Raw genomic sequence first — 17328 nt, forward strand, 5'->3', positions numbered from 1 at the left:
TACAGTGGTCCCACTCCACAAAGGTGGTGCCACAACGGACCCCGGAAACTATTGCCCCATAAGCCTGACTAGTCTGGTCTGTAAAGCTCTGGAGCGTATTATCGTGGAACTCATAAACAAAGACATTGGGAGCCTCCAGACACTGGATCCTACCCAATTCGGCTTTGTTAAGGGCAGATCTTGCCTCTTAAACCTAGTTGATTTCTTTGAAACAGTTACCAAAGCCATAGATGAGGGCAAGGTAGTCCACACAGCCTACCTGGACCTCGCAAAAGCCTTCGACACAATACCCCACTCGGGCATCATAAATAAGCTTACTAGCTTAAATATCAACCCCTATATCACAAGATGGGTTGCAAACTGGCTCAGAGATAGAACCCACATGGTCAGAATCACAGGTGCCATGTCCGAATCCAAACTAGTTACAAGTAGTGTCCCACAGGGCTCAGTTCTGGGACCTCTCTTGTTCGGTATATACTTCTCTGAGGTTCAGGCTAACACGGGGGGATTATGGCTGACAAAGTTCGCAGATGACTGCAAACTGGGGGCCATAATCAAATCTCTAGCTGACACAAGCATCTTCCAAAAGGGTCTCACAGAGACAGATGCTTGGTGCCAGAGCCACGGCCTCAAGCTAAATGCTAAAAAGTGCATAGTCATCCCCTTTGGGAAAAACAAGGTGCCCACAAATTACCACATAGGTGGTAATCCATTAAGTATGGAAGAAGTAATTAGAGATTTGGGGACCAACGTAGATAGTAATCTCTCCTTTGATAATCATGTTGCCAAAGTGGTTAGAAAGACCTTCTATACAGCCCACCTTATCATGAAAGGGTTCGCATCTAGATCAAGAGAGGTCATTGTGCCCCTCTACTCGTCACTCATCAGGCCCATAATTGAATACAATGCCCCTTTTGGGATGTACCTTACCCGACACCTGCAGCAACTGGAGAGACCCCAAAAGTGCCTCACCAAGAGGATCATGGGCTACAAACAGATGTCCTATGCAGCTTGACTAAAGAAACTCCAGCTCTACTCAGCTGCTTACCACCTACTCAGAGGCGATCTATGCCTGACGTACAAAGCCATGTCAAACCCAGAATTAATGGACATGCTCCACCTTAAAAAATCCAAGTCTCTTAGAGCTACACGCTCCAGGGACCTAAACCCCAGCACAAAAATAAATAGGACATGCTGGAGGGACAGATTCATTTCCCAGAGGCTCCCATCACTCTGGAAAAGAATCCCAGTTCATGTTAGACATAGCCCCTTGCTGACCCTCTTCAAGCAAAATCTGGACGCGTGAATGGGAAATCGCAAATTCACCCCTGGGATCTCTTCTGTGTCCCTGCTAGACAGAGGCACAGTAAACTTATCTTAAAAGGGTACCTTCTGTGACCTACTTTACAGGGGCACAGGTGGAAGCCAAATACTCTGGCTAGGCTTATAAATGCCCTAGGGCAGATAGCCTAGTATCTACCTATGAACTTAAAAATCTGGACAGTCTGCGAAAATGTTTAAGTTGAGAGGGATGACTAACAACGTGAGTGACGTTTCTACGGTTGCCCCATTTCATCGGAATCGTATTACAGGTTTGTTTCAGTATCTCCGTTCTATTAGTGCTGCCTTTCATCCACCCAATGATTCGGTGCTCGATTTATTTGGCTTTGTGTAAGATTGTGGACACTACTGTTTCATTCTGTGTGGATGGCGCGTGTACTTTGGGAATTCAGTTTTTTTGAAAGCCGGACAGGGGATGGTAAAGAGACAAACGATGGCTGGGAAAACTGAGACAGAAGTAGTCATTCGCAAGAAACAGCAGCATGCTAATAGGGTTGAAGAGGCTGTAGTTTTGGAGTCTGAAGCGGCATCCCATTGGCGGCCTTTAGGGAAAGTGGTCTGGTGCCTGCGCCGAGTAGGTTTGGAACGAGACTGGCTGTTACTGCCGGACAACACTGAGGTTAATACGTTCATTTTAAGATTTTTGGGTTTGTGGGTACTTGTCTGTGGGAATGTCTGTCAACCTATCGCCGTTTCATTTACAATACTAGATTAGGGTTGCCACCCGTCCCACTTTGCGAGGGACAGTCCCTCTTTGGGCAGTTGTGTCCTGCAAAAAATTTGTAAAAATGGCAAATGTCCTGAGATTTTAGGACAAAATTAGTTCCTATATTTTATGTAATAGTTGCATAAACCAGTTATTCTGTGTATGAAACACCACCCAAATGTTGTAAGAAACGGAGTAAGGAACTAAAATGCTAAAAGTATAAGCTTTTATTTAGGCAAAGGAGTGAAGTTCTGTCCTTTGTACTGACCGTGGGTGTGCTTCGCCCTGCAAAATCTGACATTTGCACCAACAATGTCCCACTTCTGGCATTTGAAAAGGTGGCAACCCTATATTAGATAATGATGATTTATATGACCGTTTACAGTTGAGACGTTGGTGGTACTTACATTATGGGTTGTATACCCCTCATCAAATGGGCATTTTTGTGTTTTTTCCTTGTTTTTTGGGAGAATTTAAATGCAGGGAGTGATGAGGTGCAATGCCTAACTTGGAGAGAAGGGAATCTTGTAGATAGGGTTATTGATTGAGATGATTAACAAATTTAATTTAGGGAACTCCACAGTTCACATCTGGGGGACAAAAAACTGAACGGATAGAAAATGTGTAAATTTTCAGTTGTAAAGTTTTAACTGTACATATAGTTATTGGAATGTAATATTGATCAATACATGCCTACAGAGGTGTTGGAAGTTGCTGAATGGGGGGAGGGGGGGGGTCACAGGGCAAAAGATGCACTTAATGGTTTTTAAAAATGGCACTTTAATTTTCTATAATCGTGCCTGTGCCATAAGATGTATATAGTGTAAACATGAGTTGTATTTGGAATGACTGCAGATATTTAATAGAACATTACAAATAAAGGTATTGATGCAACTGTATGGTTTGGCATGTCATCCTGTAGCCATGAACCTCCAAATGTTGGAGAAAAAAATGCGGTAGTGTTGTAACACATTTAATGTTCCTATACAGAAAGCAACCATCTTAAAAGAGTAGTAGGAAGTTATTGAAATTCATTTAGACCAGCAGTTCAGTCACACTTAAAATCCGTATGAGTTAACGGATTCCCATAACTTTGTTGTGGTGACAGCTGAATGATCTAATGTAGTAAGAGTTGCTTGACAAAAGCTTGTTGAGCACTTTTCAGAAAGGTGCTCAATAAGCATATATTTTTGCTCATTTCCCTGCAAATCATTCTCTCCAAAAATAAGGCCTAATGCATTGCAGTGCATCTAGTCCCTTGTGGCCTCCATACCGCCAGTTGTAGAAGTGGATTTTAGCACAAGCTTAGTGAGGGCTTTTGCCTTGGATTCACATTTTCTACAACTAACTTTGCTCAGCGGTGTGCACAGAAGGCTACTATTTTGTGTGAGTAGTGAGATTTATTTTTTAAATTCTCTTCTCAGTCAAATCTCAGGGGTGTTTATTTTAGATCACTATAACTGTCCTGACAGTCAGTGCTGCAGTATTCTTAATGGATGGGATTCCTTGCTGTGGAAGCCTGACATATCTACCAGACTCCTGTTGATTTATAGGTACACTGAACATCACCCAAATGCTCCTTGTGTAGTGTAGGGCATAAAAGTGACATCCAGGCCTGCCATAGTCAGAACTTCTTTGCTGCCATTTCAAAAGTCTTTTCACTGTTGGTCTGTTTACCTGCGTCCGTTTTCTGCCAGCTGAGCGCATTTTGTTTTGCAGTAATCACGTATGCTTATTTGACTTCTTTACAGTTGCAGTTAAGTGCTCCATTGGGGGGTTTGTCTCTTCTTGTCTTGTGCTCCTTGAGGTCAATGTCATCCAGGAAGGGTAAATGCCAAGTGTGGGCGACAGATTCCCGATAAAGACTGCCACGATAATTGTCTCTTTGTCTTTCTCATGACCAAAGTCTTGTTCAATTTGTTAGGCATTCGTCACAGAAACCCTTCACAGTAGACTTTCTTCCCTTACCTTGTATGTTGAGAACCAGCATCATAAGCTTCTTGCTAAAGATACAATGGAAGGAATTTCCTGACCTGAGAATCGGCTGTTGGGGAAGAAAGTGAAAAAGGTTCAGTCTGGACGCTTCTGCTGTCCAGCCTCTGCCAGGGGGTTTTCCCGAAGTCAGTGCAAACCCGGAGGCTTGCCCAGCTGTGTTGTTGGCTTTCTCTGCTGTAATCATGTTGGAGGTTGGTGAAGCTCCAGCTGGCGGGTCTGAGTCTTCTCAGAGGGGATTTTCCTTTAAAGAAACTAACTTAAAACGTGTTTGTCCTGCTTCTAGGGATCCACCTAGTGACTGGCAGGCCTTTACGTGGGCTGTTTACTGCTCTAATGTCCTTTTAAAGCTTCCTCAGGGGGTCTGTCTTCCTGCTCTTCCGTTGTCCTTTACTCTCTTTAAAAGGCCTAGAGAACAGGATTCTTCCTGTGGATGAGTGATTCTGATGATGAGTCCCTGACTTATCCTGCTCGAATTTCTTCTCCTTTGGATTATGGGTCAAAGGAGGAGGAATCTGTTAGTCCTGATGTTCCTTTTGAGGAAATTTCCTTTGAGGCCACACTTTCTAGGTTGATGGATTTTAAGTGAGGTTATGCTCGGGTCTCTCCATAAGAGGTACCATGAGTTGCTGCATTTGGAATCTCCTAAGCCTGCAGCTGTTCCTCCTATTTTAGCTGTTTTGCTGGATGCTTTTTCTATTGTCTGTCATGCACCTATTTCTTTGCCCCCTACCCTCAAGAAACTTGACAGGTTTTATAGGGTGCCTGATGATTGTTTTGTTTATAAATGTCTTGCTGTTAATCCCTCTCTAGTGTCCGTAGCATCTGATAAGCAGTCTCAATTGCTTCCTTCTCCCAAGTTATTGCTTTCTGACAAGGACAGCAGAGCTGTGGAAAGGCTGTGTAAGAAGGTTTACATTTTTGCTACCCTAGCTTTTATGGCTATTAATTATCAGACCTGTATATCTAGGTATATGTTGACTCTTCTTTCTCAGACCTGTCAACTTTTTTCTGATTTTCCAGACTCTTTGAGGGTAATTCCTCTCAAGTCATCTGTCATTCTGTTAAATGCAGTTATGATGCAGCAGATGCATCTTCTACGGCTGCTGTTTTTGGCTCAGTGATGAGGTATTCTTGGCTTAGAGTTTAACATCTACCTGATGATATTAAGGCTAAGTTGATGGGATGCTCCTCTGGATTCTAAACTTTTGTTTGGGGAAGCTGCTGCTGGCTTGTTCTAAGTCTCTTCGGGATAAGGGTAAGGACTTACAAGAACTAGCAAAAAACTACGATCACTCATAAAATCATCCAAGGCCAACTTTGAGAGAAAAATCGCTAATGACACAAAAGACAATCCTAAAGCCTTCTTTAGCTATGTTAGAAACCTGGGTGGAAACTCCCAGATATGCTCAGAATTAGTCCAAAATGATAAAAAAATCACTGAACCCACAGACATTGCCAACATACTGGCAGACAGGTTCAGTGCAAATTCCCCCCCCCCCAAAAGGAGAAATATCTATCCCACCAGAGTCTAGCCTCCCAAACATCTCAGATGCCCAGGTGAGAGCTGCTCTCTCTAAAGCGAAAAACACAGCATCAATGGGACCGGACGGTGTCCCCGGCTGTGTGCTACACGAACTCAATGAGGAACTAAACCCACACATAAGGCTGCTGTTTAATCTTAGCCTTACTACAGGATACGTACCCAGAGAATGGCGTACGGCAACTGTGGTCCCACTCCACAAAGGCGGTGCTTCTACGGACCCTGGAAATTACCGCCCCATAAGCTTGACGAGCCTTATCTGCAAAGCTATGGAGAGGATCATAATGGAACTCATAAATAAAGACATTGGGGACCTACAGGCACTGGATCCTACCCAATTTGGCTTTGTCAAGGGCAGATCCTGCCTCTTGAACTTGGTCGACTTTTTCGAAACAGTCATTAAGGCCATTGATGAGGGTAAGGCAGTTCACACAGCCTACCTTGACCTAGCAAAAGCGTTCAACACAATACCCCACTCGGGCATCATAGAAAAGCTCACCAGCTTAGATGTAAACCCATATGTCACAAGATGGGTTGCAAACTGGCTCAAGGACAGAACACACAGGGTTAGAGTTGCTGGTGCCATGTCAGACTCTAAGCCGGTCACGAGTGGTGTCCCACAGGGCTCAGTCCTGGGCCCCCTCTTGTTCGGCATTTATTTTTCTGAAGTGCAGGCAAACATAGGGGGATTGTGGCTGACAAAATTTGCAGATGACTGCAAACTGGGCACCATAATTGACACTCCATCAGACACAGACATCCTCCAGAAAGGTCTCATAGAAATGGATAACTGGTGCCAGAGCCATGGCCTTAAGCTAAATGCCAAAAAATGTATAGTCATACCCTTTGGGAAAAACAAGGTAACCCCTAATTACCACATAGGTGGGAACACCTATCAGGGACTTGGGGACCCAAGTTGACAGTAACCTCTATTTTGACACTCACATTGCCAAAGTGGTTAGGAAGACCTTCTACATTGCCCACCTGATCATGAAGGGATTCACATCCAGATCAGGAGAGGTCATTGTACCCCTGTACTCTTCACTTATCAGACCAATGATTGAGTACAACGCCCCATTCGGAATGTACCTTACCCGACACCTGCAGCAGTTGGAAAGACCCCAAAAGTTCCTCACCAAAAGGATAAAGGGGCTCAAACATATGTCATACGATGCCCGACTGAAGAAACTCCAGCTCTATTCAGTCGCATACCATCTGCTCAGAGGTGATCTGTGCTTGACATACAAGGCCATGTCCAACCCGGAATTAATGGACATGCTCCACCTCAAAAAATCCAAATCCACCAGAGCCACGAGAGCAAGAGACTTAAACCTCAACACGGATATAAATAGGACGTGCTGGAGGGACAGATTCATCACCCAGAGACTCCCTACACTATGGAACAGAATCCCAGTCCATGTGAGGCAGAGCCCCTCACTGACTCTGTTCAAGAGAAATCTTGACGAGTGGATGGGAGATCGTAGGTTTACCCCGGGAATCATCTCTGTATCACTGCTGGACAGAGGCACAGCAAACTAATGGGTATAGTATTCTCATCCTAAGGGGTGGTGAAAGCCACACACACTCTGGCTAGGCTTATAAATGCCCTAGGGCAGATAGCCTAGTATGAACCTATGAACTTAAACGTGTTTTTCTCCTGTACATAAATTTCAGAGAAACTACTGTGCTAAGCATGCCTTTGTTTGTATGCTGTCCTGCCATTCAACTAAAGGTAAGAGTGGCAAATGGGCTCTTCCTGCTAAGGCTTCTCAGTTTTCAGGGGCTCCAAAGCCTTCCTTTCCAGACAAACCAGATGCTGTATGGCAATCCGTCTCTTCCCAGCCACATTTCTCTTCCTGTTTGGGTTCAGATCCCTCAGGATTCTTGGGTTCTGTCAGTCATTTGTCAGGGGTACTTCATGATGTGGAAATCCATCTTCCTTTTATGAGCATTCCTCAATCTACTTAGCGGCAGCTTCCCCTTTTCCCAGAGGTTCTTCAAAATCTCTTGACTGTGGGTACTATTCAAGAGGTGTCTGTGTCTCAAAGGGGGAAAGGGTTCTACTCCACACTGTTTCTAGTGCCCAAGAAAGAGGGCACTTGGAGACCTAATCTAGACCTATCTCTTCTAAATGCTTTTCTAAAAAGTGCCTTCCTTTCGGATATTGTTCCTCCCTTGCTCCCTCAGGCCTGTATGGTGACTCTGGATCTCAAGGATGCCTATCGCCATATTCCGATCCATCCTCTCTTTCAGGAAGTGTTTGCATTTCTCTCTCTTGCTTCCTGTCATTTTCAGCTCTCTGCTTTGCCCCTTGGCTTTTCTGCTGTCCCAAGGGTGTTCACGAAATGCCTTGCTCCTGTGATTGCTTTTTGCAGGCTTCAAGGGATTCAAATATTTCCTTATGTGGATGATCTGTTAAGTCGGGCGTCATCTCCAGAGGCATTTTTCCAAAATCTTCATTTTGCCATTTCCCTTCTTCAGAGTCTGGGGTTCACTGTAAATTCCTAAAAGTCTTCTCTGATTCCTTCTCATGGTCATGTTTTTCCTGTGTTGCACGATTCAAATGGTGCCAATGCTGGCTGGCTTCCCTGTCCCCTCCAAAGGCCTTAACTCTCATTTTTCTCTTTCACACTCTTCTTCTTTTTGCTTTCGTTACTGCTGGGGAGTTTCTGAGAGCTCTGGGTTTCGTGGCATCCACCACTCTGATGCTCCCTCTGGCGAAACTTCACACGAGAATTTCAGTGGTTTATGAAGTAAATGTAGTTTCAACATGCACATGTCTAGAATTTGAAGTTACTCTTCTTCCTTGACTGACAGGAACTTCATTGGTGGATTCAGCAGTTGTCTCTGATTCCAGGGATCCCTTGTCATCCCCCTCAGAATTGTTCACAGATGTTTCAGGCATGGGATGGGGGTGACATTTGGCTTAAGGGAAGTGGTCACCTTATCAGCAGGAGGAGGACATCCGTGTCAGAGATGAGAGCTCTTCTGCTGGCTCCTCGGGCCTTTCATATTTTTTTTTTTTTTTCCTCCAGGTCCCCTCAAGGTGTTCACTGACAGTACTGCAGTGGTATGGTGTATCCATCAACAAACAGGGAGTAACGAGATTGTATCTTCTTTGCCGGTTTGTACTTCTAGTCTGGAATCTTGCTGTCAAGTATCTTCAGGCAGGTATATCCCTTCTGGTCAGAACGTTGTGGCAGACACCCTGAGCAGGTCCTTACCTCAGTTCCATGAGTGTATGCTTCACAAGGATGTATTTCTGGACATTATCCACCAGTGGGGGTACTCCTTAAATGGATCTTTTGGCCTCCCCTCTGAACAGACAACTTCCTCTGTTTTGTGCCAGAGTCCCAGGTCCTCTGGTGTGGAAGGTGGATGTGTCCTTTTTGGGATGTTTCTTTATGCATTCCCTCCCCTTTCTCTCATTCCAAAAGTCCTGTTCAAAATTCAGCAGGATTCACCCAAAATCTTGTCGGTGACAATCTTTTGGTCACGACAGCAATGGTTCCCTCCTCTTCTGCATTTAGCCAGGGGGAGTCCTCGCAAGTTGTTTCACAGGTGGATCTTCTTTCTCAAAACAAGGGCTCTCTCATCCATCCCCACCTGTACACGCTTCATCTGACACTGTGGGTGATATGAAAAAAGTTGTCTATGAAGAAACTAAATCCTAAGGACATGCTGCAAGTCCTGCAGGAGACCAGGAAACCTATTACTAGGAAGTCCTACTTATCCAAATGGAAGAGGTTTTCTGTTTAGTGTCCCACTCGTAACCTGGGCCCACTTACTGTGGATGTTCCTTTGGTTTCTTATTTGTGTGAATTGCTCAATGCTGGTTTGGCCTTCTATTAAGGCCCACTCATCAGCTGTCTCTGCTTGTCTGCCTTTTTCTTCTCCTTTAGCTTCTAGATTTGATATGAAATGGTTAGGCATCCTTAGTGTTGGACCTCCCAGGAAGCCTGTTTCTTCTCCCTCGGTTCTTAATTTTCATTTGGGGAAGTTGATTCAGGCTCCTTTAAGCCTACTGTTTCAGCCACTTTGTAGCATTGTTCCTGGAAGACTGTTCTCTTGTTAGCTCTTACTTCTGCCAGACAGATGTCTGAGTTGCAAGCCCTTATGGCTTGTCCTCCTTTTTTGATCTTTGATGTGGGCAAGAGTGTCCTTACCCTAAGGTGGTTATTCAGCTATCACAGTCTATTAATCTGTCTACTCCCCCCCCCCCCCTCTCGACAAACAGACAAGAGAGGGTGCTGCATTTTTTGGACGTGCAGAGCAACTTAGTTTGTTTGGATAAGACTAAAGCTATTAGAAAATCTTACAGTTGTGTATATTTTTTCTTTTCTTTTTTTTTTTTTTATCCTAGATTTGTGGGACTTGCTCTATCCAAGCAATCGATTTATTTTTTTCTTTTCTAAGGCTAATTCTTTGTGATAATTTGCATGGCAGGACCATTCCCTCTTCAGTAAGGGCTCATTCTGCCAGAACTCTGGTTTCTTCTGGTGCTTTTTTTCAAGTGTTTAGATACTAATTCTATTCTTGAAGCAGTTACCTGGACTTCTGTGTATACCTTTACCAAGTGCTACAAGTTGGATGGTATCTCTAGTGCTAGGACTAGTTTTTTAGGGGCCTGTACTGTTCCTTTCCCCTCCCTCATTTCCTCTTGAGCTTTGGCACTTTCCCACATGTGAAGACTACTGCAGCAGTGAATTTAAGGACATAGTACAGTTGTGTAAAATCTTGCCGTAACGGTGGGTGTCCTTACCTTCACTGCTGCAATATTCGATCCCTCCCTCCTTCCCCTTAGTCCTTTGCCTTCCTGGATGTACAGATTACGTCTTGACTTCCTTGGACTGGTGTTCCTGCTGGAGCAGTCATTTCAGAATATGGTAGGCCTAAATGTCCCCATGCTACGCAAGGAGTGTTTGGATGACATTCGGCATACCTTTTTTAAAGCAACAGGAGTCTTCAGTAGAAGATATGTATTAAGAATACTGCACTAGTGAAGGCAAGGACATCTGCTGTTGTGTAAGACTTTACACACCTGTACGTTTTTGGGACTGGGGACAATGTTGTTGCTTCTTTAATTTTCCTCACAAACTTCAGAAATGTACAAAGCAGGTTACTTGCGTGGAACTGTGACAATGTGGGCATTAATTCTTGTGTATCAACCTCTTGAGATCTGATTAAGAGATCACTTGTGTATGGGCAGTGTACTGTCTAGGAACATCAGGGTGGAATATGTTACTGTGATCATTTTTCACTTGACACCAGATGTGTATGCAGGCAGCTAAGTTACAGTATGTCACTATGTTCTGTTTGTCGGGTGGATGCATAAAAGGTGCTTGCCTTTTTGGGGTGAAGGTGAAGACGCAAGCTGTGTGGTAAGCGTTACAGCAGCAACTTGAAATGTGTGACTGTTGCCATTTATTCCTTTACTTTCATCCCACTCTAACATCAGAGAGAGATGGAGGAAGTGTTTTTTTTTTTTTGAGGGGGCTAGTATGATTCATATATCTTTAAAAGCATTTATCGTTAGTTTATTATGAACTGCATTTTTGTCAGCTTTGATAGTTAAGTCTTGGGCACAGTTCCTTGGCACAGAAACCGGACTGAATTTGTTTTCTTGGTCATGATTTTTGCTAGGGAGAAGCTGTAAAATGCACCTTGAAGTATCTAGTACTGCATGGCTTCTGAGATCCATGCATCCTGTAAACTATTGGCTTAGTACTGTTATTTCCTTCACCGTTGTTATAGTGCAGTCTTGGCTGTTTACTGAACATTGAAAGGATGCAGGAAAACCTCGAGAGCGAGAATGAATTTCTTTCTTTAGCCACAGTTTTTGTTCAGGCCATCATTAGCTCAAAAGATCTGATAAAAAGGCAGCTTAGAGCACCTAGAACCCAATGCCTGAGACCTCTGGCTTAATCCACATGATTACAGTAGGGATGTATTGAAGTAATGCAGGAAAAAGTTGAGACTACAACCAAGTATGAGGAAAAATGTAATTTTAATGGTGTGGCAAGTTCAAGATAAGGAAACCAGTGTATATGAGGGGGGTATGCAAGGCAGGGGAGACTGTGATGAATCTCCTAAGTAATACATGTAATATTGTAGATAATTTTATTGGATCTTATGAGACTATTTGACCAATAACAAGGCTACCGCTTCTACCTTATGATGTATTCCTTGGTAGATTGATGAAGGGTTGTAAGAACCCGAAAGCGCTCATTGTATTTTCTATATATTTTTACTATTTTTTACGTTCCCGAAGTTTTATAGTGTTTTATTTATTTAAAGTGGATGTGTATTGTTGTCAACCTAGTGACTGCAGATTTTTTTATACTTCTTAGTTGCATTTGTCACGCTCAGCTGTTCTTTGACTCTTGTTCCTGGAATTTCTGGATTTTTATTTGGGACATTTACTTGTGAACAAAAGTACATGGCTGAAAGAAATGATTGAGGTATGGCTGAATTGGAATTGGATTACCATCCGAAGACTGCTTCCAGTAAGGATTTGCATCTTTTATGGAAACATTTGAAAACAACATGCAATCCACATTTGTGTTTGTACCATATGGAAGGGAATTGCCAGCTGAAGAGCAACCGGCAGAGATGGATGATATTTTACTGAAGGTGAGAGAATTTGAGAATGTTATACAGATTGAAGAGCAATCAATGGCAACCTCTCTGTTGAGAGGCATGTTTGCATTAAAAAATTATTCCAAGAGGTCTGAGGGTACTACTGATGCCGACATACAACGATTAAATATTCTGAGTTGCTTATTAAGTGGCAAGCATTGAATTTGGAACTGGTATTCAATTATATACGCTTGCTAACTGACTTTTTTTACACCGTTAGAAAGAGAACGTATTGAAATAGATAAGTTGCAACAAGGAATTGAGTTTAAATGTACACCATAAGGTTGGATGAAATGTATTTGAATGTATCAACATATGACAACAAATTAGAATGTATTAAGATCAAGAAATTGATACGAGACTTTAAATATTTCAAAAATGGTCATATCTGTGCTTGGCTTCGGACTGCTACTGATAACAAACCTAGGGACATTGAATCAAACTCCTTTACCCTATGATAAAGTAGTATTGAGACAGACATTTAACTCAATGCCAGATGCATCTTTACATGATTCGATGGCACATAATGTACTCAAACAGCAATATACCATGAATGAATTGGGAGCAAAATCTATAGAGAGTAGTGGCATTCCTTCGTTTTTTTTTTTTTTTTTTTTTTTTTTTCCCCAAAAGGGCTCCCTTTGTAGATAACTATCATGGAATACTGGGAGAATCAGATTGTTGAGCAGAGGGAGGAGGAAGGGGAGACGTTCAATGGAATGGAAAGATCAGGATGGCAAAACCAGCAGCATCAGAAATTGAATCTGTAGTGATCAGCCTCTCCAGAAGTGAGGTTGCATCTGAGCAACAAGCATTATTAAATAGAGGTTTGAGTTTTCTTCCAGCTAGCATATCTGTGTTGAGCGACGATGTATTGAGTTTAAAGCCCTTTGCTCGCAAGGTAATGAGAACAGTTTATGGTTGTGACAACAGAATTGTTTGGAATGATGTGAGGAAACCAAGTGTATTCATCCCACAGAATAGTCCAGTTATGGACACTTTTTTTTTTTTTTTTTTTTCTTCCTCAAGTTTTATTATGAATTCATTAAGTATTTTAGTTATCATAACCTTTCTAAAGAATGGGCATTATGACAACTGAAAGCTAATGGGAAGATTAGTGTGAGACCAGCAGACAAGGGTGGTGGAGTTGTGATAATGGATTCCTCTCTGTATTTGGAAAAAATGACGCGTGCTACATGATGACCATACTTCTATTAAAACCAATAGGTTACAAGTGAATAATATGATTGCCAAAGTTTAAAACTTGGCTATTGTCCTTGTTTCAATCAGGAGGGATTTCACAAGATGTTTATAATTTCATTGTACAATATCCAGTCACCCCTAAGATTATTGGTTTGCCACAAATTCATAACCGTGAGAATTCACCAATGCGCCCAATCTTTGTGGGAAATGGATGGTTGACAGAATCCATCTCTATGTAAAGCAAGAGTTAAAATCACTCTTGTCTGAATTATAAAAGAGACAACATTTTTACAGTGTCTATGTGATTTTAAGAACAATTGTGCTGAAGATGTATGTTATTTTAGTGATTGCACTCTGCATCTGTAGCTCTTTACGGTCATCCCAAATACTTATGGTATATCTACTGTTTAAAAAGTTCATGGGTAGGAATACTGATTTTGTGATGAGCAAGACTGAACTTATTTGTGATTTCTAGTTTGATCATGGAGAATCATTTTTGTATTTGAAAAGGTACTGGCGGAGATGGAGCATTGCGATGGGCACCCCATGTTCAAATAGTTATGCCAACTTGGTGTTGGCAGAATGGGAGGCCAATTTTATTTTCAGCAATTGCAATCCTATCATCACTTAAATTTTATAAATGTTTTGTTGATTGATTTGTTTTTATTATGGGGAGGTACGAGACACACTACTGATTTTTCTCCATTACTTGGAATAAACGACTGAGTTTTTAAGTTTTATAATACATGACTCCAATGGTAAGACTGATTTTTTTTTTTTTTTTTTTTATGTGCAAATTTCCGTGGATACCAAAGGGAGGCTCACTACTGCTTTATATAGGAAAAATTGTTGGAGGAACAATATTTTATTCAGGAATAGCATGGATGATCCTCATAATTTTCATAGTATAGTGAGGAATCAAGTCGTGAGGATTTTGAGACTGCACACGAGAAATGGAGTTTACACGAGCATTGGACAAACTTTGCAACAATTTGCGTGAGAGTTTTGAGAACAAGGAGCTGGAGAAAGTTATGTGAGGTTAAGAATTTAAGAGAGTCAAGAGTGACTCTTTCTTTTTTCGGGGTTGCAACAACCAAGCTCAACTATCACAGAAATGACAGACACGGACTTCAACAAAATAGGATTAACTTTAGTGATGTGAGTTATATATGTGGTGATATCAAAAACAGCTAGTCACTTAAGATCTTCCAAGTTGAAAGAAGTAGGTGGTTGTACTCCACACTTCATGCTTAAGAGAAACAAGAATTTAAGACCTCTATATTACAATTTTACTCCACCAATAATATTACATTGGGAAGAATTGGTATTTTTCCATGCAGATCATGCTGTACTTGCAAGTGCATATCAATTAATAATGAATTTGTTCATGTTACAAACAAAAGATGTAGTCTGCACACTTATGCAGACTGTAAAACAAAGCATATTGTGTACATAGCGATCAGTAATTTATGCAGTAGTTTTTGTGTTTGGAAAACTGATGGACAAATTAAAGAAGGAATTTCTCAACATATGAGTGATACCAGGCTGTAAGACATTGAGCCACCTAGTGAAACCTACTATGCTAAACCCAGGGCATCATTTATCATCTAAGGTGATAAAAGATGACATTCGTTGAGGCAGTATTGTTGATAGAATGGAACGGTCAAATTATTTGGATAGCTGAATTACAAGTGGACAAGACATTGGGTTTGAATAACTATCTATTAAGGCAGCTTTTAAAAGGCAGAGATTCCCCAAGGAAATGTGACTGTGTGGAAATTTTATATGCCAGCTTGAAGTACTATGGCCATTCAGGCTACTTAATTGCATTTCTAGGCATGTGTTTGACTGTGATACTATTTGTTCATTGACCTTCTAGGCTCCACCAAACAATAACATCATGCGAAGATATTTTCTAGATCAAGTATAGCTAACCTCCAATATTTAGATAGGACTTTTGGTTATATACCGTTATACTTCATAACATCTACACTGTTTACTTGTATGCCTCCGGTAATTTGTGTATCAATTTGATACTTAGCAAGAAGGATTCTTGATCTCCTATCTTGGATGTTTTTCACTTTTGATATGCATATCCGTTACTTGTATGGTAGAAGGATTTCTGTGTTTCTTTGAATCTACTGTTTTTAGCAGTGAGATGAACAGCTAAGCTTAAGAGTGAACTAGTCCATTATATTTGCATGATAAACTATTGAAAAATCAGGTTAAAAGGTGGACGATTTTGCAAAAGTTTGCAGATGTGCAAAGACAAATCATTGAGTGTTCTTTGGAGATGGTCTTCCAACAGATGATGTTCATTGGTGATCTATGTACTTGGTAACTAATTGGGAAAGGTTGCCTTTGAAGCTTTTTATTGGCTGAAGATCTACGCATGCACCAGTCCAGGGCAACACGATGAGCCTAGTACAAAGACATTTTCTGAGAGATTGTTTAATTTAGCAACCACCTGGAAATGGGTGTTATTTGAAGTTCCCCATTGGTTGAAGCTTTATATATACACCAGTCCAGGGTAACCTGGTTAATCTATTGTGAAGGTGTGTTTTGCGATATTCAGGCTTTTGTGACTGGCCGTTACTTAAAATGGGGAATCCGTGTTGTGAATTTGAACTTTGATTAAGAGTAATTTTGTATGACATTATTTTCAGAAGACAGTCTCGGAGATTTTTGTTCATTTAAATGTTCAGTGATTACGTATTGTGCATTATGGAATGTTTATTAAAGATTTTTTTTCTTAAGAACATGAGCTGTTTAGATGTCATGGAAATGATTTTAAGTTTTTTTATTTTTGTTTTATGGGATGATTTTGGCTGAGAGTTCTGTTTAGCGAGCAGTGATGAGCCACAACTCATGTTTGGTTTTTGCTGATATTGATTTCCAGTCTGTCGATTGAGGGTGTGTAATGTAGATCATTTTATTGGAGTTTATGAAATTTGTTGACCAGTAACGATTGAAAAAAAGTTTCAATAAATTACCACAGGTAAAACACGTAGTCCACAGCAGAAAGATCGACAGGACCCAAGATCATTAAAAAGTTTTATTTGAATCCAATATTTTAAATCCAAAACACAGCTCCGAAAGTAAAATTGTATCAAGCGCTTTCACCCGGGCTCTCCCAGGCTTTCTCAAGATGAACTACAATACTGTCTTACATATTATATAAAGCCATTAATTACATAATTAAAACATTAAGCATCATATCAATTGTCTACTTAGTAATTTAAAGCTACATAGCTTCAATGTCCTAAACAGTTCGTTTAATTTTTTTTTAAAAACATATTCATCATTATAGGCCATAAATTACAGGTATAAATAATACCTATATTAAACAGAGGTACTGTGCAGAAAATCTAAATCACATGTCTGTTATTTTATCAAAAATTATTCAGAACTGTATCAATACCTTTCTTTATTGTTATAAAAAATAAACCAGAACAGGAATAATATGACAGACAAACATACCATCACCTAAAAATGAGTAAATAGTTGAATAATAAAATACTTTAATAGTAAATGTCCTTATCAACCTATACCTTACTTATTGTTCACTACTGTGTCAATGTTCCATTAATATAAATGTATATTAAAAAAATATTTAAATAACCATTTGACTAAAATTGTTTAATGATACAATCTTCAAGTTTCGAATTTCTTATCACCTATAACTTTGCTCTTCTGTTTTTAAGAACACTACTAATACTAATGGAATCATTTAGCCCTGGCCATTTAGAAGCATTTAATTTTAACTGCCAGAGCAATTCCCTGTATTCAAGGGATGTTTCCCAATCACCACCTCTTGCGTTACAAACCACTTGGTCAAGCACCAGAAATTTAAGATCAATGCCCTTACAAACCAAAGAGTGTTTGTAAAAGGCATTAGTTTCTT

At 40.9% G+C, this 17328-nt stretch overlaps 1 protein-coding gene across 4 annotated transcripts in view; it reads left to right on the forward strand.

Moving 5' to 3' along the window:
• Positions 1-1586: 1586 nt before the first annotated feature.
• RNF8 (ring finger protein 8) overlaps positions 1587-17328 on the forward strand; it is a 656229-nt gene continuing 640487 nt past the window's right edge. For 3 of the 4 annotated variants that reach the window (XM_044060956.1, XM_044060976.1, XM_044060984.1), the window contains exon 1: positions 1588-1960. In XM_044060956.1, coding sequence (XP_043916891.1) covers positions 1757-1960 — 204 coding nt within the window. In that variant the 5' untranslated portion in view covers positions 1588-1756. Of the gene's footprint in view, positions 1961-17328 lie in introns of all 4 variants that reach the window. The other variant, XM_044060967.1, reaches the window with a different exon arrangement.

Source organism: Protopterus annectens, chromosome 1.part0 (assembly GCF_019279795.1).
Source record: "Protopterus annectens isolate FY-2018-M chromosome 1.part0, PAN1.0, whole genome shotgun sequence".
NCBI classification, from domain to species: domain Eukaryota; kingdom Metazoa; phylum Chordata; order Ceratodontiformes; family Protopteridae; genus Protopterus; species Protopterus annectens.